Source organism: Diorhabda carinulata, chromosome 5 (assembly GCF_026250575.1).
Source record: "Diorhabda carinulata isolate Delta chromosome 5, icDioCari1.1, whole genome shotgun sequence".
Taxonomy (NCBI): domain Eukaryota; kingdom Metazoa; phylum Arthropoda; class Insecta; order Coleoptera; family Chrysomelidae; genus Diorhabda; species Diorhabda carinulata.
Window position 1 is genome coordinate 5,328,766 of NC_079464.1, and position 25,692 is coordinate 5,354,457.

Here is a 25,692-nt window from a genome sequence, read left to right on the forward strand (position 1 = left end):
ATTAGTCTTTCATAACCTTTAGTTGTACAGAACAATAGAAAAATGTTTGGAGTGGTTAAAAGCACCGGTATTAAAAAAAAAGTTAGAAATTTCAATTCCAAGAGTCTCTTCCCGATAAATTTCGCCCGAAAATACGATTTTCATTAGTCTTTCATAACCTTTAGTTGTACAGAACAATAGAAAAATGTTTGGAGTGGTTAAAAGCCCTGGTATTAAGAAAAAAAGTTAGAAATTTCAATTCCAAGAGTCTCTTCCCGATGAATTTCGCCCCGAAAATACGATGTTCATTAGTCTTTCATAACCTTTAGTTGTACAGAACAATAGAAAAATGTTTGGAGTGGTTAAAAGCCCTGGTATTAAGAAAAAAAGTTAGAAATTTCAATTCCAAGAGTCTCTTCCCGATGAATTTCGCCCCGAAAATACGATGTTCATTAGTCTTTCATAACCTTTAGTTGTACAGAACAATAGAAAAATGTTTGGAGTGGTTAAAAGCCCTGGTATTAAGAAAAAAAGTTAGAAATTTCAATTCCAAGAGTCTCTTCCCGATGAATTTCGCCCCGAAAAAACGATGTTCATTAGTCTTTCATAACCTTTAGTTGTACAGAACAATAGAAAAATGTTTGGAGTGGTTAAAAGCCCTGGTATTAAGAAAAAAAGTTAGAAATTTCAATTCCAAGAGTCTCTTCCCGATGAATTTCGACCCGAAAATACGATTTTCATTAGTCTTTCATAACCTTTAGTTGTACAGAACAATAGAAAAATGTTTGGAGTGGTTAAAAGCACCGGTATTAAAAACAAAAGTTAGAAATTTCAATTCCAAGAGTCTCTTCCCGATGAATTTCGCCCGAAAATACGATTTTCATTAGTCTTTCATAACCTTTAGTTGTACAGAACAATAGAAAAATGTTTGGAGTGGTTAAAAGCAACGGTATTAAAAACAAAAGTTAGGAATTTCAATTCCAAGAGTCTCTTCCCGATGAATTTCGCCCCGAAAATACGATTTTCATTAGTCTTTCATAACCTTTAGTTGTACAGAACAATAGAAAAATATTTGGAGTGGTTAAAAGCCCTGGTATTAAGAAAAAAAGTTAGAAATTTCAATTCCAAGAGTCTCTTCCTGATAAATTACGCCACGAAAATACGATTTTCATTAGTCTTTTATAGCCTTTAGTTGTACAGAACAATAGAAAAATGTTTGGAGTGGTTAAAAGCACCGGTATTAAAAACAAAAGTTAGAAATTTCAATTCCAAGAGTCTCTTCCCGATGAATTTCGCCCCGAAAATACGATTTTCATTAGTCTTTCATAACCTTTAGTTGTACAGAACAATAGAAAAATGTTTGGAGTGGTTAAAAGCCCTGGTATTAAGAAAAAAAGTTAGAAATTTCAATTCCAAGAGTCTCTTCCCGATGAATTTCGCCCCGAAAATACGATTTTCATTAGTCTTTCATAACCTTTAGTTGTACAGAACAATAGAAAAATGTTTGGAGTGGTTAAAAGCACCGGTATTAAAAACAAAAGTTAGAAATTTCAATTCCAAGAGTCTCTTCCCGATGAATTTCGCCCCGAAAATACGATTTTCATTAGTCTTTCATAACCTTTAGTTGTACAGAACAATAGAAAAATGTTTGGAGTGGTTAAAAGCCCTGGTATTAAGAAAAAAAGTTAGAAATTTCAATTCCAAGAGTCTCTTCCCGATGAATTTCGCCCCGAAAATACGATGTTCATTAGTCTTTCATAACCTTTAGTTGTACAGAACAATAGAAAAATGTTTGGAGTGGTTAAAAGCCCTGGTATTAAGAAAAAAAGTTAGAAATTTCAATTCCAAGAGTCTCTTCCCGATGAATTTCGCCCCGAAAAAACGATGTTCATTAGTCTTTCATAACCTTTAGTTGTACAGAACAATAGAAAAATGTTTGGAGTGGTTAAAAGCCCTGGTATTAAGAAAAAAAGTTAGAAATTTCAATTCCAAGAGTCTCTTCCCGATGAATTTCGCCCGAAAATACGATTTTCATTAGTCTTTCATAACCTTTAGTTGTACAGAACAATAGAAAAATGTTTGGAGTGGTTAAAAGCCCTGGTATTAAGAAAAAAAGTTAGAAATTTCAATTCCAAGAGTCTCTTCCCGATGAATTTCGCCCCGAAAATACGATGTTCATTAGTCTTTCATAACCTTTAGTTGTACAGAACAATAGAAAAATGTTTGGAGTGGTTAAAAGCCCTGGTATTAAGAAAAAAAGTTAGAAATTTCAATTCCAAGAGTCTCTTCCCGATGAATTTCGCCCCGAAAATACGATGTTCATTAGTCTTTCATAACCTTTAGTTGTACAGAACAATAGAAAAATGTTTGGAGTGGTTAAAAGCCCTGGTATTAAGAAAAAAAGTTAGAAATTTCAATTCCAAGAGTCTCTTCCCGATGAATTTCGCCCCGAAAAAACGATGTTCATTAGTCTTTCATAACCTTTAGTTGTACAGAACAATAGAAAAATGTTTGGAGTGGTTAAAAGCCCTGGTATTAAGAATAAAAGTTAGAAATTTCAATTCCAAGAGTCTCTTCCCGATGAATTTCGCCCCGAAAATACGATGTTCATTAGTCTTTCATAACCTTTAGTTGTACAGAACAATAGAAAAATGTTTGGAGTGGTTAAAAGCACCGGTATTAAAAACAAAAGTTAGAAATTTCAATTCCAAGAGTCTCTTCCCGATGAATTTCGCCCGAAAATACGATTTTCATTAGTCTTTCATAACCTTTAGTTGTACAGAACAATAGAAAAATGTTTGGAGTGGTTAAAAGCAACGGTATTAAAAACAAAAGTTAGGAATTTCAATTCCAAGAGTCTCTTCCCGATGAATTTCGCCCCGAAAATACGATTTTCATTAGTCTTTCATAACCTTTAGTTGTACAGAACAATAGAAAAATGTTTGGAGTGGTTAAAAGCACCGGTATTAAAAACAAAAGTTAGAAATTTCAATTCCAAGAGTCTCTTCCCGATGAATTTCGCCCCGAAAATACGATTTTCATTAGTCTTTCATAACCTTTAGTTGTACAGAACAATAGAAAAATGTTTGGAGTGGTTAAAAGCCCTGGTATTAAGAAAAAAAATTAGAAATTTCAATTCCAAGAGTCTCTTCCCGATGAATTTCGCCCCGAAAATACGATGTTCATTAGTCTTTCATAACCTTTAGTTGTACAGAACAATAGAAAAATGTTTGGAGTGGTTAAAAGCCCTGGTATTAAGAAAAAAAGTTAGAAATTTCAATTCCAAGAGTCTCTTCCCGATGAATTTCGCCCCGAAAATACGATTTTCATTAGTCTTTCATAACCTTTAGTTGTACAGAACAATAGAAAAATGTTTGGAGTGGTTAAAAGCACCGGTATTAGAAACAAAAGTTAGAAATTTCAATTCCAAGAGTCTCTTCCCGATGAATTTCGCCCCGAAAATACGATTTTCATTAGTCTTTCATAACCTTTAGTTGTACAGAACAATAGAAAAATGTTTGGAGTGGTTAAAAGCACCGGTATTAAAAACAAAATTTAGAAATTTCAATTCCAAGAGTCTCTTCCCGATGAATTTCGCCCCGAAAATACGATTTTCATTAGTCTTTCATAACCTTTAGTTGTACAGAACAATAGAAAAATGTTTGGAGTGGTTAAAAGCACCGGTATTAAAAACAAAAGTTAGAAATTTCAATTCCAAGAGTCTCTTCCCGATGAATTTCGCCCCGAAAATACGATTTTCATTAGTCTTTCATAACCTTTAGTTGTACAGAACAATAGAAAAATGTTTGGAGTGGTTAAAAGCCCTGGTATTAAGAAAAAAAGTTAGAAATTTCAATTCCAAGAGTCTCTTCCCGATGAATTTCGCCCCGAAAATACGATTTTCATTAGTCTTTCATAACCTTTAGTTGTACAGAACAATAGAAAAATGTTTGGAGTGGTTAAAAGCACCGGTATTAGAAACAAAAGTTAGAAATTTCAATTCCAAGAGTCTCTTCCCGATGAATTTCGCCCCGAAAATACGATTTTCATTAGTCTTTCATAACCTTTAGTTGTACAGAACAATAGAAAAATGTTTGGAGTGGTTAAAAGCACCGGTATTAAAAACAAAATTTAGAAATTTCAATTCCAAGAGTCTCTTCCCGATGAATTTCGCCCCGAAAATACGATTTTCATTAGTCTTTCATAACCTTTAGTTGTACAGAACAATAGAAAAATGTTTGGAGTGGTTAAAAGCACCGGTATTAAAAACAAAAGTTAGAAATTTCAATTCCAAGAGTCTCTTCCCGATGAATTTCGCCCCGAAAATACGATTTTCATTAGTCTTTCATAACCTTTAGTTGTACAGAACAATAGAAAAATGTTTGGAGTGGTTAAAAGCCCTGGTATTAAGAACAAAAGTTAGAAATTTCAATTCCAAGAGTCTCTTCCCGATGAATTTCGCCCCGAAAATACGATTTTCATTAGTCTTTCATAACCTTTAGTTGTACAGAACAATAGAAAAATGTTTGGAGTGGTTAAAAGCCCTGGTATTAAGAACAAAAGTTAGAAATTTCAATTCCAAGAGTCTCTTCCCGATGAATTTCGCCCCGAAAATACGATTTTCATTAGTCTTTCATAACCTTTAGTTGTACAGAACAATAGAAAAATGTTTGGAGTGGTTAAAAGCACCGGTATTAAAAACAAAAGTTAGAAATTTCAATTCCAAGAGTCTCTTCCCGATGAATTTCGCCCCGAAAATACGATTTTCATTAGTCTTTCATAACCTTTAGTTGTACAGAACAATAGAAAAATGTTTGGAGTGGTTAAAAGCCCTGGTATTAAGAACAAAAGTTAGAAATTTCAATTCCAAGAGTCTCTTCCCGATGAATTTCGCCCCGAAAATACGATTTTCATTAGTCTTTCATAACCTTTAGTTGTACAGAACAATAGAAAAATGTTTGGAGTGGTTAAAAGCACCGGTATTAAGAACAAAAGTTAGAAATTTCAATTCCAAGAGTCTCTTCCCGATGAATTTCGCCCCGAAAATACGATTTTCATTAGTCTTTCATAACCTTTAGTTGTACAGAACAATAGAAAAATGTTTGGAGTGGTTAAAAGCACCGGTATTAAAAACAAAAGTTAGAAATTTCAATTCCAAGAGTCTCTTCCCGATGAATTTCGCCCCGAAAATACGATTTTCATTAGTCTTTCATAACCTTTAGTTGTACAGAACAATAGAAAAATGTTTGGAGTGGTTAAAAGCCCTGGTATTAAGAACAAAAGTTAGAAATTTCAATTCCAAGAGTCTCTTCCCGATGAATTTCGCCCGAAAATACGATTTTCATTAGTCTTTCATAACCTTTAGTTGTACAGAACAATAGAAAAATGTTTGGAGTGGTTAAAAGCACCGGTATTAAGAACAAAAGTTAGAAATTTCAATTCCAAGAGTCTCTTCCCGATGAATTTCGCCCCGAAAATACGATTTTCATTAGTCTTTCATAACCTTTAGTTGTACAGAACAATAGAAAAATGTTTGGAGTGGTTAAAAGCACCGGTATTAAGAACAAAAGTTAGAAATTTCAATTCAAAGAATCTCTTCCCGATGAATTTCGCCCCGAAAATACGATTTTCATTAGTCTTTCATAACCTTTAGTTGTACAGAACAATAGAAAAATGTTTGGAGTGGTTAAAAGCACCGGTATTCAAAACAAAAGTTAGAAATTTCAATTCCAAGAGTCTCTTCCCGATGAATTTCGCTCCGAAAATACGATTTTCATTAGTCTTTCATAACCTTTAGTTGTACAGAACAATAGAAAAATGTTTGGAGTGGTTAAAAGCACCGGTATTAAAAACAAAAGTTAGAAATTTCAATTCAAAGAATCTCTTCCCGATGAATTTCGCCCCGAAAATACGATTTTCATTAGTCTTTCATAACCTTTAGTTGTACAGAACAATAGAAAAATGTTTGGAGTGGTTAAAAGCACCGGTATTAACAACAAAAGTTAGAAATTTCAATTCCAAGAGTCTCTTCCCGATGAATTTCGCCCCGAAAATACGATTTTCATTAGTCTTTCATAACCTTTAGTTGTACAGAACAATAGAAAAATGTTTGGAGTGGTTAAAAGCACCGGTATTAACAACAAAAGTTAGAAATTTCAATTCCAAGAGTCTCTTCCCGATGAATTTCGCTCCGAAAATACGATTTCCATTAGTCTTTCATAACCTTTAGTTGTACAGAACAATAGAAAAATGTTTGGAGTGGTTAAAAGCACCGGTATTCAAAACAAAAGTTAGAAATTTCAATTCCAAGAGTCTCTTCCCGATGAATTTCGCTCCGAAAATACGATTTTCATTAGTCTTTCATAACCTTTAGTTGTACAGAACAATAGAAAAATGTTTGGAGTGGTTAAAAGCACCGGTATTAAGAACAAAAGTTAGAAATTTCAATTCAAAGAATCTCTTCCCGATGAATTTCGCTCCGAAAATACGATTTTCATTAGTCTTTCATAACCTTTAGTTGTACAGAACAATAGAAAAATGTTTGGAGTGGTTAAAAGCACCGGTATTAAGAACAAAAGTTAGAAATTTCAATTCAAAGAATCTCTTCCCGATGAATTTCGCCCCGAAAATACGATTTTCATTAGTCTTTCATAACCTTTAGTTGTACAGAACAATAGAAAAATGTTTGGAGTGGTTAAAAGCACCGGTATTAACAACAAAAGTTAGAAATTTCAATTCCAAGAGTCTCTTCCCGATGAATTTCGCCCCGAAAATACGATTTTCATTAGTCTTTCATAACCTTTAGTTGTACAGAACAATAGAAAAATGTTTGGAGTGGTTAAAAGCACCGGTATTAAAAACAAAAGTTAGAAATTTCAATTCCAAGAGTCTCTTCCCGATGAATTTCGCCCCGAAAATACGATTTTCATTAGTCTTTCATAACCTTTAGTTGTACAGAACAATAGAAAAATGTTTGGAGTGGTTAAAAGCACCGGTATTAAGAACAAAAGTTAGAAATTTCAATTCCAAGAGTCTCTTCCCGATGAATTTCGCCCCGAAAATACGATTTTCATTAGTCTCTCATAACCTTTAGTTGTACAGAACAATAGAAAAATGTTTGGAGTGGTTAAAAGCACCGGTATTAAAAACAAAAGTTAGAAATTTCAATTCCAAGAGTCTCTTCCCGATGAATTTCGCCCCGAAAATACGATTTTCATTAGTCTTTCATAACCTTTAGTTGTACAGAACAATAGAAAAATGTTTGGAGTGGTTAAAAGCACCGGTATTAACAACAAAAGTTAGAAATTTCAATTCCAAGAGTCTCTTCCCGATGAATTTCGCTCCGAAAATACGATTTCCATTAGTCTTTCATAACCTTTAGTTGTACAGAACAATAGAAAAATGTTTGGAGTGGTTAAAAGCACCGGTATTAACAACAAAAGTTAGAAATTTCAATTCCAAGAGTCTCTTCCCGATGAATTTCGCCCCGAAAATACGATTTTCATTAGTCTTTCATAACCTTTAGTTGTACAGAACAATAGAAAAATGTTTGGAGTGGTTAAAAGCACCGGTATTAACAACAAAAGTTAGAAATTTCAATTCCAAGAGTCTCTTCCCGATGAATTTCGCCCCGAAAATACGATTTTCATTAGTCTTTCATAACCTTTAGTTGTACAGAACAATAGAAAAATGTTTGGAGTGGTTAAAAGCACCGGTATAAAAACAAAAGTTAGAAATTTCAATTCCAAGAGTCTCTTCCCGATGAATTTCGCCCCGAAAATACGATTTTCATTAGTCTCTCATAACCTTTAGTTGTACAGAACAATAGAAAAATGTTTGGAGTGGTTAAAAGCCCTGGTATTAAGAACAAAAGTTAGAAATTTCAATTCCAAGAAACAAGCAAAAATAATACAGTTTCATATCTATACATCTTACCAAATTACCCAACTAGTAATTGTCATCATAGTCTCGCTGAGTACGCTGAAGAAGTCCAACAAAATTTTCGCTCTATCGCCCATTTTACCTAGAGCAATTCCGAAAGTGATCGAAAAAACAACCAAACCCAAAACGTTCGTTGTGGGTTCATAACGTTCTTCGAATCTCCAGTATTCGTGTCCCATGTTCTTTACTTAAAAATTTCGTATTCATTTTCAATAGTTTCTTAAAATTTATCTTACTTACCAGTGTCATTTTTGGGAAGTGTCAGGAACGTTTGAGACTGAAATCCAATAAAAAATTTCAAAATCCAAATGAAACAATGTACTTCATCCATTTACGTTAAATTCTGCCGGTCAAAAGTTTTTGTCCACCCTATAGTTTAAGTGATATAAAACAAATAATAAAATGTGATTTTGACATATTTCAATTTTTGATTCATCGAAGTAAATCCCTTTTGTTTTTTTTTTGTTTCCGTGTACAATTTATGCATTCTCTAAAACAATTTGCTTTTCAGGATATTCCTAAGATGAAAAGTGGAAATAGGACACTGCTTTCTGATTTCCATGTCCATTTTACCCCACTGTGATAATTTTTTCCTATATTCTTCCTTTCCAATTCCAAAAGAATGGTTGGGATCGTTACCATACTAAAAGAAAATTTCACCGCCAATCAGGAGCTGGCCTTAACGAACTTCATATCGTTATAGCCTTTTTTCTTCAAAGTACCTTCAATTTTTACCAGGTCTCCAGTAGTCGTTCCTCCAAAACATCCTTAAATCATCACTAGGCCTCCGCCTTATGTTTTACAGTCGGGATTACATCTAACATCCATTCTTCCTTTGATATGTCACAAGCCTTCTTCTCTTAAACTCCAGAACTTTAAACTTTGACTCGCGACTCCATAAAACTCTATTCTACTGTACATGCATCCAATTTTTATGCTGCACTGCAGGTTAATCTCCTTCAATCTCCTCTTCACGGTAGACGTACTCAAAGGTAGATCTCTAGATTCCTTGATCTGAGCTTCTACATCTGGGGCCATAAATTATCGATGACGTTTACTGATCAATACGTTTATCTTCAGCTATTGTGGTTTTTCGAGGCCGCCTTCAACGTTTTCTATCAACTCCTGGTGGATGCATATTTTTTCACGTCGTAGTCCATCCACGGTACGTCAAAGTATTTTTAATTGATACGATCACTTTTGCCTAGACTATGAAGACTTGAAATTACTGCACGAGCTTCAACCGATAATTTTTGGTTTTACCCATTTTAAAACTTAAAAGTCTGAATTTTCGAGAACAAAAATAATTCATATACCTACGAATTTCACACCAAACCACTTGGACCTTCACTTGATAATATGAAATTTGTTAAATTATCATTTTGAAATTAAATGAATTGATTTTAAGGTGAGATAAAACTTTTAACCGGTAGTGTAAATCGTAAATCCAGTTCTGTTTTCATATGTTACCGAAGCTAAATGTTGGCGGATGTACCGGGTATTTTTTGTTTTTTTTTTTCTTAGATATGCTCACCTTCTTTGTGACTGTTTTCCCTTAAACAATAACTAAAAACGCCTTTTTGTTTGTTTACTAGAGATTTCCAGAAATCAAAGGTTCTAGAATGTGTTTATAATATATAAAGCGAGAGTCTAGCAGTCGTACTTGTATAAACAAACTTCAGTCTCTGAAGACGATAACTTGGTTATCGAAACGCGTGTCAGACAGTGTGTTGTTGTAGTGGTAGTGTAAACAGTATTCATTAAGAATATCGCCGACGGTTCCAGCAATTTCAATTTATTCGTACTTTTATATAATTTAAAAACATGCCTTTTAAAGCTCTTTATATTGCTTTATATGTTAATATACTATTTTTTTAATGCTCCTGTAGACCCCATTTATATGGAAAACTGTAAGTTTTACCACAAGAGAATAAATTGGGCAAAAATTTTAGATCCTAAAATTATTTACAAAAACGGTCCATATACTTTTTTCGCTGAGATATCGCTATGTACTAAATACTTCATCAATTCGATACTATTTGAAGCTATTTGAAGTAAGATATATCGCAATTGCGCTAAGATATCGCAATGTAGTAAATACTTCTTCAGTCCGACACTATTTGAAGCTATTTGCAGTAAGATATATCGCAATTGCTCTGAGGTATCGTAATTTAGTAAATACTTCTTCAGTCCGGCACTATTTGAAGCTATTTGCAGTAAGATATATCGCAATTGCGCTGAGATATCGCAATTTAGTAAATACTTCTTCAGTCCGACACTATTTGAAGCTATTTGCAGTAAGATATATCGCAATTGCGTTGAGATATCGCAATTTAGTAAATACTTCTTCAGTCCGACACTATTTGAAGCTATTTGCAGTAAGATATATCGCAATTGCGCTGAGATATCGCAATTTAGTAAATACTTCTTCAGTCCGACACTATTTGAAGCTATTTGAAGTAAGATATATCGCAATTGCGCTGAGATATCGCAATTTAGTAAATACTTCTTCAGTCCGACACTATTTGAAGCTATTTGCAGTAAGATATATCGCAATTGCGTTGAGATATCGCAATTTAGTAAATACTTCTTCAGTCCGACACTATTTGAAGCTATTTGCAGTAAGATATATCGCAATTGCGCTGATATATCGCAATGTAGTTAATACTTCTTCAGTCCGGCACTATTTGAAGCTATTTGAAGTAAGATATATCGCAATTGCGCTGAGATATCGCAATTTAGTAAATACTTCTTCAGTCCGACACTATTTGAAGCTATTTGCAGTAAGATATATCGCAATTGCGTTGAGATATCGCAATTTAGTAAATACTTCTTCAGTCCGACACTATTTGAAGCTATTTGCAGTAAGATATATCGCAATTGCGCTGATATATCGCAATGTAGTTAATACTTCTTCAGTCCGGCACTATTTGAAGCTATTTGCAGTAAGATATATCGCAATTGCGCTGAGATATCGCAATTTAGTAAATACTTCTTCAGTCCGACACTATTTGAAGCTATTTGAAGTAAGATATATCGCAATTGCGCTGAGATATCGCAATTTAGTAAATACTTCTTTAGTCCGACACTATTTGAAGCTATTTGAAGTAAGATATATCGCAATTGCGCTGAGATATCGCAATTTAGTAAATACTTCTTCAGTCCGACACTATTTGAAGCTATTTGCAGTAAGATATATCGCAATTGCGCTGAGATATCGCAATTTAGTAAATACTTCTTCAGTCCGACACTATTTGAAGCTATTTGAAGTAAGATATATCGCAATTGCGCTGAGATATCGCAATTTAGTAAATACTTCTTCAGTCCGACACTATTTGAAGCTATTTGCAGTAAGATATATCGCAATTGCTCTGAGGTATCGTAATTTAGTAAATACTTCTTCAGTCCGGCACTATTTGAAGCTATTTGCAGTAAGATATATCGCAATTGCGCTAAGATATCGCAATGTAGTAAATACTTCTTCAGTCCGACACTATTTGAAGCTATTTGCAGTAAGATATATCGCAATTGCTCTGAGGTATCGTAATTTAGTAAATACTTCTTCAGTCCGGCACTATTTGAAGCTATTTGCAGTAAGATATATCGCAATTGCGCTAAGATATCGCAATGTAGTAAATACTTCTTCAGTCCGACACTATTTGAAGCTATTTGCAGTAAGATATATCGCAATTGCGTTGAGATATCGCAATTTAGTAAATACTTCTTCAGTCCGACACTATTTGAAGCTATTTGAAGTAAGATATATCGCAATTGCGCTGAGATATCGCAATTTAGTAAATACTTCTTTAGTCCGACACTATTTGAAGCTATTTGAAGTAAGATATATCGCAATTGCGCTGAGATATCGCAATTTAGTAAATACTTCTTCAGTCCGACACTATTTGAAGCTATTTGAAGTAAGATATATCGCAATTGCGCTGAGATATCGCAATTTAGTAAATACTTCTTCAGTCCGACACTATTTGAAGCTATTTGAAGTAAGATATATCGCAATTGCGCTGAGATATCACAATTTAGTAAATACTTCTTCAGTCCGACACTATTTGAAGCTATTTGAAGTAAGATATATCGCAATTGCGCTGAGATATCGCAATTTAGTAAATACTTCTTTAGTCCGACACTATTTGAAGCTATTTGAAGTAAGATATATCGCAATTGCTCTGAGGTATCGCAATTTAGTAAATACTTCTTCAGTCCGACACTATTTGAAGCTATTTGAAGTAAGATATATCGCAATTGCGCTGAGATATCGCAATTTAGTAAATACTTCTTCAGTCCGACACAATTTGAAGCTATTTGAAGTAAGATATATCGCAATCGCACTGAGATATCACAATGTGGTCAATACTTCATCAGTCCGGCACTATTTGAAATAGGGCTTCCGCATAGTTACAGCTTGAAATAACTTCGAATCCCTAGACCACCATTTAGAGACAAAATTAAGTAGTCTTTGAAGAAGTTTCTCGATAGAAAATTCTATTCTAGTTAGTCACAAGAAGAGTATGTTTTCCAGGTAGAATTTTTTTGGAATTTGGAAGTAAAACTATCCTTTTAATGATAAAAATAGTCTTGGTATTTACATATTTGTTAACTTACCTGTGAAATGCATGCTTGTACAATATTAGGAGGAAACAAATTCCTGAAAAATAGAGAAAAAACCATTATCATTAATAGCTCATATAAAATCGTCATAATGATGGGTAGAGAAACTGCTGAGCTTCGAGAAAAAATTCTTGCTGTTGCAAGACTGTCGCCGCTTGCTGACTCTATTTAAACGCGAATCTTCACTACAGAGGAAAGATGAATAAGCTTATGTGTACTTTATTCTGCGACTGACGGATTACCGTACGTTCACTTGGATCACTGAATGAAGCCTTCGTAAGTCAAAAACACCTTCGTCGAGGTAGAGAAGTTTGTACGCTTATTGCTGACTAAGATGCCCAAGGAATTCCTCGATACAGACATGAGAAAGTTTCAGGAGAGGTGGCAAAAACATCAAAAGAATTACCTAGGAAAATTTTTATAAATATTTCCGATAATTCGAGCGTTAAAACTAACATTAAAAAGTGAAATAACTAGTCGCGAAATAAGTCGAGGCCAAAGAGCAATAAAAGATCCGGAAAAAATTGATATTTTTTTCGTTATAATAACTTTAGCAAAGCAAGACATCCTGGTCCTGATGCAGGGATATTTTTTTTTGAGGGTGGTTTTCGCGAGCGCGTGTATGCGTATGCTTTATATCGTAGGGAAAAACATAGAAACTAAACGAAAAATATCACGTCGAAACAAAGCATAATTTAATGAAGCAGAATAGGCAAATGAGTAGAAACAACTGCATTAATCCCTAGCGTCAACCAATTTCTATATGATGAACAATATAATCAGGGAAATCGCAGAAAACTAGCGACATCTAGGAGCAACTTCTGTGGTGCATGGGCGTCACCAGTCTTCACAGTCTTCACCCGAACAAAAAGGTTTGAATCAAATCGCGGAGTTTGATTATTCTCAACCATCAACATCCATCAGAACTAGTGAAACAAACAATAAATCAATAGATTCCACACCCGATGAAAGTGATAAAGCTGCAAGATCATCATCAAGCAGTCCCAATCCCAGTGAAGCCGAATGTGAAGATGAGAGCAAAGAGGAAGAGGGCTCTGCTCAAGTGGCACTAGATGATCCAGGTACTTGGCCTAACATTTTAACAAAAAAATATATTGATTTATTGGTAGAACACGGTCCCAAACAAGGGCAGAAAATTTGGCTGTTCATATTATAACAAACCTTAAGTAAACGGGGAGAAAATAAATCTCGCGTGGCTCTGCCATTCCATAAAACTAAATAGTATTTTTTGTTTTGCATGTAAATTATTTAGTACAGATAGTTCAACACAACTTGTAAGTACTGGCTTTTCTGATAGGCGTCAATAAGCATGAAAATACTCTAAAACACTTTAACTCTATAAGATCAAGTATATTACTTACCTAATAAGATCCAATAGAGTATCCTGAGTGAGTACGTGTCTAGTAACTTTCTCCGATGCATCTCCGGTCCATGGAGTGGCTCCTACTCCGGGTCTTATCGTCAATACCAAACATATTCCTAATACTACAGCGAAAACCGTGGTTGTCGCGTAATATAATATAGATCTGATGGCTATTTTTTTCGATAAACTCAAATCTAAAGAGCCTATCGCTTGTATAACCGACGACGATAAAAGCGGTATTATGAGACATTTCAACATCCGAAGGAAAATTTCCCCGGGAAAAGCTAGATACATAACGTCCCTTTTACTCCAATGGTTGCCAGTTGTAGCTCTGATTATAACGCCGGTTAAAGTCCCTCCTACCACTCCTGCTACCGTTAAGATTGTGAGCAAATTTCGACGGATAAACAATTTTTTTCCCATTTCTGAAACAAAAAATTTAAATAAGAAATAGTTTATTCCACAAGTGAAAAGATAAATGACCACCACTCAATAAATCGTGTGACTAATTAAGAAAAACACATTTTTTGGCCAAAAATCGATTATATTCATCAATTTAATCTCCTACAAGAGAAATAAAATCATTTCAACGCTTCTCTAACTTCTCGATGTCGTGCTTGTAGAAGAATTTGTCTTTTGCTTCAGTTTTAGCAATTGCTTCTGCATTTGAGCTGAATGTCTCACCGGCCAGCATTTTTCTTGAGGTCAGCGAATAACCAGTAACCAGATCTGGACTATACGGTGGATTAGGAAGCACTTCGAGGTGTAATTCGTTCAATTTAACCATAATTGCCATCGACTTGTGAATAGGTGCATTGTCTTGGTGAAATAGTAGATTTTTCTTCGACATATGACACTGTTTTTTCTTGATTTTCACATTCAAACGATCCAACAGTTCTATGTAGAACTAGCTATTGATTGTTTCTCCTTTTTGGAAGTCAATGAATAATATTCGCTGCGCATCCCAACTTCCCAGTTGACTGTTGTACCTTCTGACGCTTCGAACGTGGTTCACCGGCGGCAGTCTACTAAGATGAAGATCGTTTTGATTCCGGAGTGAAGGACATAAAAAATCTGATTTATTACGTGAAAACACGGCCAAACACTGTTCTGCATCATCAGCAAGTTGTTATTTTGATCGACTGTGAGTAAACGCGGCTTCCACTTTAAAAAAAGCTTTCTCATGGTTTAATTCATGCATAATCATAAACACACTGCCTTCTGACTTTTTTATGTTTCCTGGAGTAACCACCTCAATTGGACAACCAGAACGTTCACCATCATCGATGTCTGTACGAGCACATTTAAATTCAATGAACCAATAACAAATGGTTCTTTTCGATGGAGAAAAGTCCGGATAACACTTTTAAAGCAATTGCTGAGCTTGTACAGTGTTTTTTTTTTCATCAAGAAGCAGTGATAGATTAACACACGAGATTGTTTTATTCAAAAGTAGCTTCACTTAAATGGTTGTCACTTTTTTAGACCAATCGAAATGTCATGAAACTTCTCACATAGTTTTTTGAATGTTGGTATTTCATAAACGTCATATGTTTTTACAATGACAGTGCCATCTATGTGTCAGTCACACGACTTATTGAGTGATGATATATTACGCCAAAGCAACATCGGATCTAGATCATTCTGAAAGCATTGTGGTACTTTTGGAATATTTTTAGACTATTTACTCGATTTATCGAAAAGATAGACACCATAGAATATGGCTTATCAAGGAGTAGCTTATTTAGTACTAAGTCACGAACGTATACAAGGTAAGATGAAACGTTGGTGACAAAAAACAGCTTAATAGACGATTGAAGAAAAATTCTCGACGTCTACGCATATCTTAAGATAATAATAATTGTTATTAATAAAATTTTTATACGGTTATTCGGTTTAGATCGAGGATATATTTGAATATAACAACTTTTATCCTTATGTTCTAAATTATTAGATAAACAATGGACAATTGGTCCAATTTTCGTATTATCTTTTTCAAGTAGTTATTGTCCTTGTTTCTTCAATGAATTGAAATGAATTTATTGACTTTAAGAAGGGTTCGAAAATTGTGTAATACTAATAAAGTTTTTAGTTTTATGTACAAAAGAGTAATAAAACTTACTAATTACTAATCCAAATCTTAATACAGTGATTTCAAATATTATTACAGAATTTTCTAAATATTTCTTAAAATTTTCACACATTTCGGTATTTTTTGTTCTTTTATAATCATAAGTTGTACAGAACAATAGAAAAATGTTTGCACTGGTCAAAAGCGCTGGTATTAAGGATTGCATGGTCGTATTATATGATTTATAAGTACTTATAAGGACAAAAAACTAGAAATGTCTTCTTGTTTTAATTTCAGATAGCTTTTCAAAATATTTCCATCTTTTTTCAATGAATTCAAAATAAAAAAACTAATAAAATTGTTCTTTAAGTTTTACTCAACAATTTTTGAGGTTATATAAAAAATCAATAAACAAACTTTTTTCATTTAAACCGAAAATTGCGAAAAAACGCCTCTCCATCCCTTTCAACCCCCAACATTCAGGTGTTGGACTTAATTTCTCAAAATTCTTGAATCATTTTTCTACCATTTTTCCCGCTGAGTTTCCCTTGTTAAAAATTTCTTCATCACATGGTATAACGTGATTTTAACTTCCATATTTTTCTGTAATCATCACACTTTTCAACAAATTCTTGTACTACCAAATATTAGATTCAAATTATCATGTAAGTATATATCAAATTTTCGCTCTAAATATCATTTCAAACCGGTGTTTAATATTTCACGACCTGTATAAAGGTTCATTTTTCAGACCTAATTTATTTTTATTGGAAATTTCCTGTAGAGCGCTGGTATTATATTCAATATTAGCTATGCAGAAAACTAAGAGATAATAAATTAACAAAGTGTACATCGAGGATAAAAAAATGGCTTGCATATTTTTGTTCGCCATTTGCTTTTTGCACAACTTACATCATTCCATTAATCTATAGTTATCTCATTTAAATATATTCATTAGTCAACAGTAATTAGTAAAATAATATCCTAATTCATAGTAAATATCAGTTCATTCAGAATGAATTAGCAACATCGCCAAAAATAGCTTTTAAAATTCAAAGAATATTTGAGGTTATGTATGTAAGCTTGAACCTAGACAGTGTTTGAAGAATGTAGACTATTATTTAAAATTATAAAATACAGAAAGGAATGACTCTATGAAATTTTTTTAAGAAAATTATTGTCTGCTTGTACTTAAAATTTTTCATAAATTGTTTCAAAAATATGATAAATTCGATATGATTACTTATTTCGATTTATAACGCTTCCTTCAATTTCCGCTGTTGCCGAACGTTTTTTCTCTCAAATTGAATTATCTATCAACAGATATTGAAAATAACATTTTATTGAGTAAATTAAATAAAACAGCATAAAAAATTTGTAATATGCTGTAAGTTACAGGATGTAATTTTCGATAATGTCCAAAATGGGTTATTTATTACTTGAAAATGTTAATATAATTAACCGCATAAAATCAAATGTCAATGTTACATTGCCAAGAAATGAGTCATCTTTATACCAGTGTCGTTAAACATTTACAAACAATCAAAAATATGAAAAAATGTCTATGAATATGTATAAATATGAATGACTATAAAAAAACATGTATAAAAATCGATAGATGTGAATCGACATAAATAAATATGAGTAATATTAAGAAATATGACTGATTATTAATAAATATAGATGAATGTGAATAAATATGAATAAACATGTATATAAATAAACAAATATGTTTAAATTGTAAAGAAATATGAATAAACATCGATAAACATAAATTAATGTGATTCAAGTGAATAAATCTGAGTAAATATGAATGAATTAACATGTATAGAAATAAATTAATACGAAGAATTATGACTAAAAATGAATAAATATGGTTTTATATCGATGAATATGAATAAGTGAATTCGAAGAAATATGACTCAATACGAATAATACGAATAAACATAAATAAATACGAAAAATTATGAGTTAATATAAGTAAAAATGAAAAATATGAATTAATATGAAAAAACATGTATAAAAATCAATAGATGTGAATCGACATGAATAAATATGAGTAAATATTAAGAAATATGACTGAACATAAAAAAATATAGATGAATGTGAATAAATATGAGTGAATATGTATAGACATGTATATAAATAAACAAATATGAATAAATATAAAGAAATATGAATAAATCTGAGTGAATATGAATGAATTAACATGTATAAAAATAAATAGATACGAAGAATGAATATGAATAAGTGAATTTGAATAAATATGAATTAATACGAATAAATATGAATAAACATAGATAAATGCGAAAAATTGTGAGTTAATATAAGTAAAAATGAAAAAATATGAATTAGTATGAAAAAACATATATAAAAATGAACAAATATGGATAAATATTGAGAAATATAACTGAGAACATAAATAAATATAGATGAATGTGAATAAATATGAATAAACATTAAGAAATATGAATAAGAAAGGATAAACATATATAAAAATAAAAAAATATGAAGAATTATGACTAAAGATGAATAAATATGAGTTTATATCAATGAATATGAATAAATATGAATGAATACATAAAAATGTGTTCATGGATGTGAATATCAAATGAATGTAAATCAACTTATATGTATATGGCTTAAAATGAATATGAATAACTATTGAAGAATCCGAATTCGGAAGAGAAGAAGTAAGCAGGATGTAAATCAAAGAAACGCGTTGTTTACGTCGTGAAAAATTTTATAATCATAATTTTCGCAAACAAGCAACAACTATACGAGGTGGGAACCAAAAATTTATTAAGATTTATTTTATTAAAAACAAAGACTTTCCCCAACGTTGAATCATTGAGGTTTCTTTCGAAATAGCTTTTATCTGATGTGTTTGTTTTTTGGAAAAAACAGAAGCCGCATGGTGCTAAATCAGGTGAGTGATGCGGATGTGGACTGACAGGAACACTTTTGTGAGCCAAAATCTCGCGATTGGAAAGATGCTTTCGACTTATTTATTAAAATAATACATAATTTGTTCTATTTTGCATATTTTCTAATTCTTCACTGACTCTCTACCATGTAATCGGTCATGTCATTAGTAAATCTTCACTAGATTATCGCCGTAGAGGTATTTTGACATTTAGTGGATTCCTTTGGACTTTTTTTAACTTTAAATCAAACTTTAGTAACTTATGGAAATGCGTACCCTGTATTTTTTATAATGCCTCGTATAAGTGATTTATTTTGTTGATATATGCGTCATTTTTTCGAATTTATTTTTTTACCTTTTGTTATAATATGTAAAATTAAAATTGGTTGAATTTTATAGAAATAACAGAGGAAGGAATAGGAATAACAACAGAGATTCATTTCGTTGGATGTGTTAAAAATGAACGTTAGTAATAAAAAAAAATTTAGTTCGCCAATCTCAATATGCAATTGCTAAAAATCTCTGATAAAGACCGTTAAATATTTATTTCCATTGTATATTAATCGTCTGCGGTGCAAACGATGTGAAAAAAACCATAAACAACTTTCATTAAAATGATTCTTGTGAAAAAAGTTACCAGCTTTAGAAAAATTAACATGAATCATCAAAAATTGAATTCAAAGTTTCTTTCATGCGAGAAAATACGTGAAATTTATACAAATAAAAATCCATATAACTATTCAATAACTTCGACCAAACCAATTTTGTGAAATTAAAAGTTTGTTTGGTTCAAATCACAATTTGTATTTAAAAAAAAAAAACTGATTAGGTATAAAAATTCAAACTCACTTAATCCAAAGTATTTCCGGTGGGCAATTGGGAGCAATTAGATCTGGAGGGAGTACTTCTGGAAGGGAACAGGATCACACATCAACTGTTATCACATACGCAAAACGAACCCCCGCCAAACATGCACAAACCGGCTTGCGAACTGCGCTTGGATTAATGCCGTAAGTGGCGGAGATGGCGAACAAATTTACAATTGGCGTTATTGTGATCCCACCAAATCTTGCAACATGAAATTAAAATGGGGGGATTCATTATTATTATTATTATTACTATTCCGCAGGATTTACCAGTCATTTATACTGTTGATCGGTTTTCAAGTTACAGGATGTTACACGTATTTTCGTATTAAAACATTTTTTTTTTAATTGAATGAATGTAATAACGAGAATTTGATTTAAAAGGTGAAATAATAACATTCAAAATAATTCATAAAAAAAGTTACTATTACTATTACCAAAATTTATAAAATGTAAACAAATCAGCTAGGATGTAATTTTATTAAATGTTATATAATAAACATTCTGAAATAAAAGCTTTATCCGAAATATTCGCAAAAAATAGATTTCAAAGATCTATCCATTTAAATACTATACACGATGATTTCGTTCGTTTTGTTAATCCCGTACAGATCGGATCAGTTTGTGCATCGCTACTTTACGTCAACTGATTTGAGATTTGATCAAATTATTACGATTCGTAGATAGTTCTATGAAACATGTAATATTGATACGGCTAATAAATATCTAATAGCATACAAATTTATTCATCTCATCGTCAATATGTTCTTAGTCATATATTATATTTCGATTATAATTTCAAAGTTTTATTTTTCGTCAAATTTAATTATTGAACACTTAACTTATTCTATAAAAGACCAACAGGAATAGAAGAATACGACTTTTGGTTGACGTTATAAATTGTCATGTATAAACTCATCTGTCATTTGATTTTTTGGAAAACATTAACATAGAGAAATAATACGATTAATTTTTAAAATGCCCAAAGTTCGAAGAAGCAAAAAGCCTCCACCTGAAGGTTGGGAACTTATAGAACCGACTTTAGATGAATTAGAACAAAAAATGAGAGAAGGTAATTAATTTTTTTATAATATATTTCATAGGTGATGTTATTTCGATGTTTCAGCTGAAACAGAATCTCACGAAGGAAAACGAAAAAACGAATCATTATGGCCAATTTTCAAGATTCATCACCAAAAATCAAGATATATATTCGATTTATTTTATAGACGGAAAGCTATTAGTAGAGAATTATATGAATATTGTTTAATGGAGAATATAGCAGATAAAAATTTAATAGCTAAATGGAAGAAGCAAGGATATGAAAGTCTATGCTGTCTAAGATGCATCCAAACAAGAGATACCAATTTTGGAACAAATTGTATTTGTCGTGTTCCCAAATCTAAATTGGAAGAAGGTAGAATTGTAGAATGCGTTCATTGCGGTTGTAGAGGTTGTTCAGGATAGAGAACTAAGCGAAATCTTGGGTAAAATATGTTATTTTATACATTGCAGTACAGTTAAAAACAATTTTTTTCTAGTAACTAAGTATCCTTAAGTTCTTATTAACGTATTGTATTTGAGTGTATGTTTATTCCACTAATGCTAATCATTGTGAAAATTTTTGAATAAAACATACTTTATCAGCTTGTTTTTTGATTTGTGTAAAGTCTCTAATAATCTACAGGAAATAGTTGCTTTGAATCCAAATGAAATAGAGGCTTTCTTAGTTAGTATCAATTTGGGAAAAATAATCTTCCAGATTGAGCAATGATGCCCTAAAATCTATTTTGTCCTAGTTTTGATCCTAGAAGTGATCTAATCCAAGAAGGTGCTACCAGATTAATTCTTTTAGTTTCCTCCATAACAACCTTTTTATACAAGCATTTTACTGTTAAAATCAAGATATATTTAAGTCCATGTTGTCTTGGTTATAGATTCAGAAATAAGGATCTTGGCAATAAAAAATATATTTAGATGGATCTGGCATTAGATTCAAAAAGAATCAAACAAAATACATAAATCTGATATAAATAAAACAGCAAGAGATGGACCAATAAAAAGGGGTTTTTTTCCTTCTAGCAAGCTTGAAACATTTTGTCTCTATGTTGTAGTGTCTGTTATAGATTCACAACTAAGGACCTCAACAATAAAAAATATATTTAGATGGATCTGGCATTAGATTCAAGAAGAATCAAACCAAATAGATGAATCTCACAAGCATTTGGAAAAATAGCAAGAAATGAATCAACAGAGAGAGTTTTAAACTTTTTCCTTATGATAGGCTTTTCAGAGCTACAGTAACTCATAGAAAAAGTGAATTTCTAAAATAAAACAATCAAAATCTGTCAAAAATTTATTTAAATTATATTTATAATCTTTACATTTCTGGTATATTGAAATTCCTCTTAATTATTTGTTAGTCAGTCAATTATAATAAATAATTATCTTCGTAATTTTCTCTTAAAGTAAATAAATTATCCAAACACTCTTCATAATCATCTTTATCAATTCCACCGCTCGAAAACTGATTAAATTTCGCTATTTTGATTTTTCTCGCTTCGGTATGTAAAGATTCCAACATATCCCCAATTTCAGATCCGTTATGTATCCCCGCAAGAAGTGGTATACTCTCTATTGCTGAAAAAAATTTAATAACAAGAATTTTTCTCACTGTAATTTAGACTTACGAAAATTTTCTTGCTGGTTGCTACCATTATTATTAAAAAATTTAGGAAACGGTGTTTTAACACTTAGAGGACTGTGCACAACCGTTACATTATTGGCAGTAGCTTCTGTTGTGTAAGATAAATATAAAGATAACATTTCTTCTATCGTATTACATCTATATGCTGGTAATTCTATTTGTTTACCAACTTTTTCCATTGGTTTCTTCAATTTTTCCTCTTTTATACCTCTTAATGTTATATGTTGCATCAAACGACGAATACCTAAAAAAGAAAATAGTAAAACATTGAATACCATTATGATTTTTTTATAAAACTCACCCAAGTTACAACTAGGTGTAATACTTTGGTACAAAGGTCCGTTCCAGTTATCCAAACATTCGAGAAGGTCACTATTTTCTTCAATGTGGAACGGAATTTGTATACTAGCTGCACTTGCTTTCCTTTCGTTTATAGTCAGATCTGCAATAAGGTCTCTTAAAGTAAATGATGAATTTTTTACTCTATGTTTCAATGTTATAGTATCCAAAGCAGCTGCTAGAATTGCACTAGAATGATATGGTAGTGTATGCTAAAAATATTTTATTAAAAAAAATTATAAAAGAAATTATTCAATCTCACATTATACTTCAAATTGTTGAATTTCCGTTCAGGTCCTGGTTGTCTCCAGCCCTTACTACCAACACTCAAAGGCACAAACATTGAAGAGTACATATTAAATTGATTAAAACTCAAAGCTAAATTAATTACTCTAACTGAATCATTTAATATTGATTGTGATTTTTCTATTTGATCATTTATATTTGGATAACTTGATGGTAAAACTGGAAAAACTAAAACTGATTTTCTGTCATATTCGTCTCTGATATACTCTAAGCAAGATGAGGTCATGCCAGAGAAAGCATTGGTACAATCTGTAAGAAAATGGAAACCCTGAAAATATAAAATTACTGAGGGACAGTAAGAAAAAAAATACACTACCAAGCAAAAGAAATGTGTATTTATTCATAAAAAAATATAATGCCACTATGTAAAAAGGTAGTTTGGAATAAAATGTAAAAAACAATGAAAGGGCTAATTTTAATGGCATTATTACCCCTTGGTATTAAGCAAACCTTCTATTCACCCTCCCATATACTGGGTCATGATTATTAATGCCAAATAGGCAAAGTTTGAATGCATCTAAGAAAATTGTATTCATTCATTTGTCATTTTCCTAGTCCAAACTTTAATTATTGTCTTAAATGTACTGGGATGTATTGAGATCCAGTTATAGAAACTGGGCCTCAAATCAAACTCTCTGAGTAGTTTTTTTGTTGATAAAGCCACGTAAAATTTTGCTGAAGTGGAGTAAACACAAATAAACTTTATCTTAAAAGCCTCAAGTTCTGGTTTCCATTAGTTTCATATCTATGGCCTACCAAACCTGGGACATGCCTCAGGGTAAAATAAAATAAAAAAGTTTAGCTTCGATGGAAAATTCACCTCAATACTAAGCTGTAGAAGTAAGAGAAATGTGCACAAACAACTCTAAAGCAGCAGAAAGAAGTGGAATAGGAGTGGTAACATACCATTTTTGATGCAGAAATGTATGCTATTGAAAAATGAAGAACCTACTAACACTAACAGGAGTCCTAAAGGGTCACTTTTGCCTCAATGGACACATAAAGATGCTAGACTTAGCAGATAATGTGGTGGTGTGAAAGATGATTTTTGACATGTAAATTAAGTTACAAGGCTTAGTACACTTACTGAGAGCATTTCTTGTATTTAGATAAATTTTCCTAATGTTTGTTTATAAAAATTTCTACCCAGACAACAAATTTCACATTAATTTTGCTTGGGTATGTGTAAACTGAACAAAAAACTAATTTTAGGATAAATGATAAAGTTATTCAATTTTATAAATATAGTTTGATAGAAGTGTACGAAGAAGCTTCAATTTAGTACAGAAAACATAAAACTGTAAAATTTCAATTTCAGCCATTTAAAATAAATAAATTTGAGATTAATTTGTACAATAAAAGATAATAATGGAAGTATACACAGAAATTCAATACTTACTTGGAAATTATCACATTCCTCTATGTAATTTCTGATTTTATCTGTGAAGTCTTCTGTGAATTGACGAGTTTTCCAAACGGCATTGCCAAGTGGAAATACATCAAAAGGTGTATTTTCATTGCAGTGTTGATATTGTTTCACGACTTCAACAGTCCTAGGATGAAATCTGGCATACAGGAAATCTGACCATACATTAACAGTTTCTTCTAAATTATAGTTTTTAGTCAAAACATTAGTGGATTGTATGGGATCTTCCAAATCGCGTTTAAATTTGTTTTTAATTTTACTCGGTCCCGCTTGAACTTCAATCGAATTTTCTTCCCAAATAACATTTTCTTTAGAACAATCAGGTATTGGTTCATACAAGTCCCCTTGTTCAGGTAATGATCCTAAACTGTTTTGTAAATCCACCAATAGCAATCTAGGAGTGAACGTGACTTCTCGCTAAAATGTCCATTAGTGAAATAAATAAATAAAGATAAAGTAAATAGAAATATAGGATCCTTCCAGTTTCAATTAATCATTTCACCTTGTTCGTAATCCCTTCGCGATATAATACATCGTGGTTAATTTCTGATGGATTATCCGAACCGTATTGAAAACTTAATTCCTGAATATTCCACAAATGTGCTCCTACGAAGTTTGAATAGTGACCTAATTGTAAAGTTAGAATCTCGCTTCCCATTATATATTAACTACTAAGATATATTTTTATTTGAAATAATTTGTATCAATAACAAAGCTAGAGGTTATGTGATTACAAAGAAAACATGTGCTTTCCCAACCATAGAACTATACTTAGGCTCCTATGGAAATATGCAACTTTAAAAGTTCGCGGGTCCATGACTTCTCCCACCCACGAATGACACTTTTGAAAGGGCCCATGCGATACTAAACTGATTCGGAATCACACCCACGAAAAGCTAATAAAAATGTAATGATTATATAGGGAGTTAGGAAAATATTGATAATTCGATTCTCAATAAAGATCACTCTTAGGTACATTAAATTAAAATGGCTAAGTACTATATAACAATATACACATAAAAATGATAAAAAATCTAGAGAATTACCATTTGTTATAATCAAATACATGATTTACCGGCGAACTGGGTCTAATAGAAAATGTAATGAGATTCACATTTTTTGCT

General features: G+C 32.0%; 3 protein-coding genes across 4 annotated transcripts in view; 1 reads left to right on the forward strand and 2 right to left on the reverse strand.

Moving 5' to 3' along the window:
• Positions 1-19,968, reverse strand: part of LOC130894473 (excitatory amino acid transporter 3) — a 48,271-nt gene extending 28,303 nt beyond the window's left edge. The window contains exons 1-5 of the mRNA XM_057801336.1: positions 19,774-19,968; positions 13,926-14,352; positions 12,538-12,580; positions 8,161-8,197; positions 7,915-8,107 (exon numbers count right to left, since the gene is read on the reverse strand). Coding sequence (XP_057657319.1) covers positions 7,915-8,107; positions 8,161-8,197; positions 12,538-12,580; positions 13,926-14,350 — 698 coding nt within the window. The 5' untranslated portion in view covers positions 14,351-14,352; positions 19,774-19,968. The remainder of the gene's footprint in view (positions 1-7,914; positions 8,108-8,160; positions 8,198-12,537; positions 12,581-13,925; positions 14,353-19,773) is intronic.
• A 736-nt stretch (positions 19,969-20,704) lies between these two features.
• LOC130894021 (protein BUD31 homolog) lies at positions 20,705-21,436 on the forward strand. The gene is made up of 2 exons (XM_057800535.1): positions 20,705-20,862; positions 20,917-21,436. The coding sequence occupies exons 1-2, from the start codon at positions 20,769-20,771 to the stop codon at positions 21,255-21,257; spliced, it is 435 nt and encodes a 144-aa protein (XP_057656518.1). The 5' UTR covers positions 20,705-20,768; the 3' UTR covers positions 21,258-21,436.
• Positions 21,437-22,132: 696 nt separating this feature from the next.
• Positions 22,133-25,387, reverse strand: LOC130894020 (protein misato). Of its 2 annotated transcripts, none has more exons than XM_057800533.1 (6): positions 25,071-25,387; positions 24,542-24,985; positions 23,099-23,410; positions 22,799-23,048; positions 22,481-22,741; positions 22,133-22,430 (listed from the first exon to the last, which is right to left on the reverse strand). In XM_057800533.1, the coding sequence occupies exons 1-6, from the start codon at positions 25,224-25,226 to the stop codon at positions 22,222-22,224; spliced, it is 1,632 nt and encodes a 543-aa protein (XP_057656516.1). In that variant the 5' UTR covers positions 25,227-25,387; the 3' UTR covers positions 22,133-22,221. The 2 variants fall into 2 exon arrangements, with proteins under 2 accessions (XP_057656516.1, XP_057656517.1); XM_057800534.1 differs by having other exon boundaries at positions 22,141-22,424.
• Between the last annotated feature and the right edge of the window lie 305 nt (positions 25,388-25,692).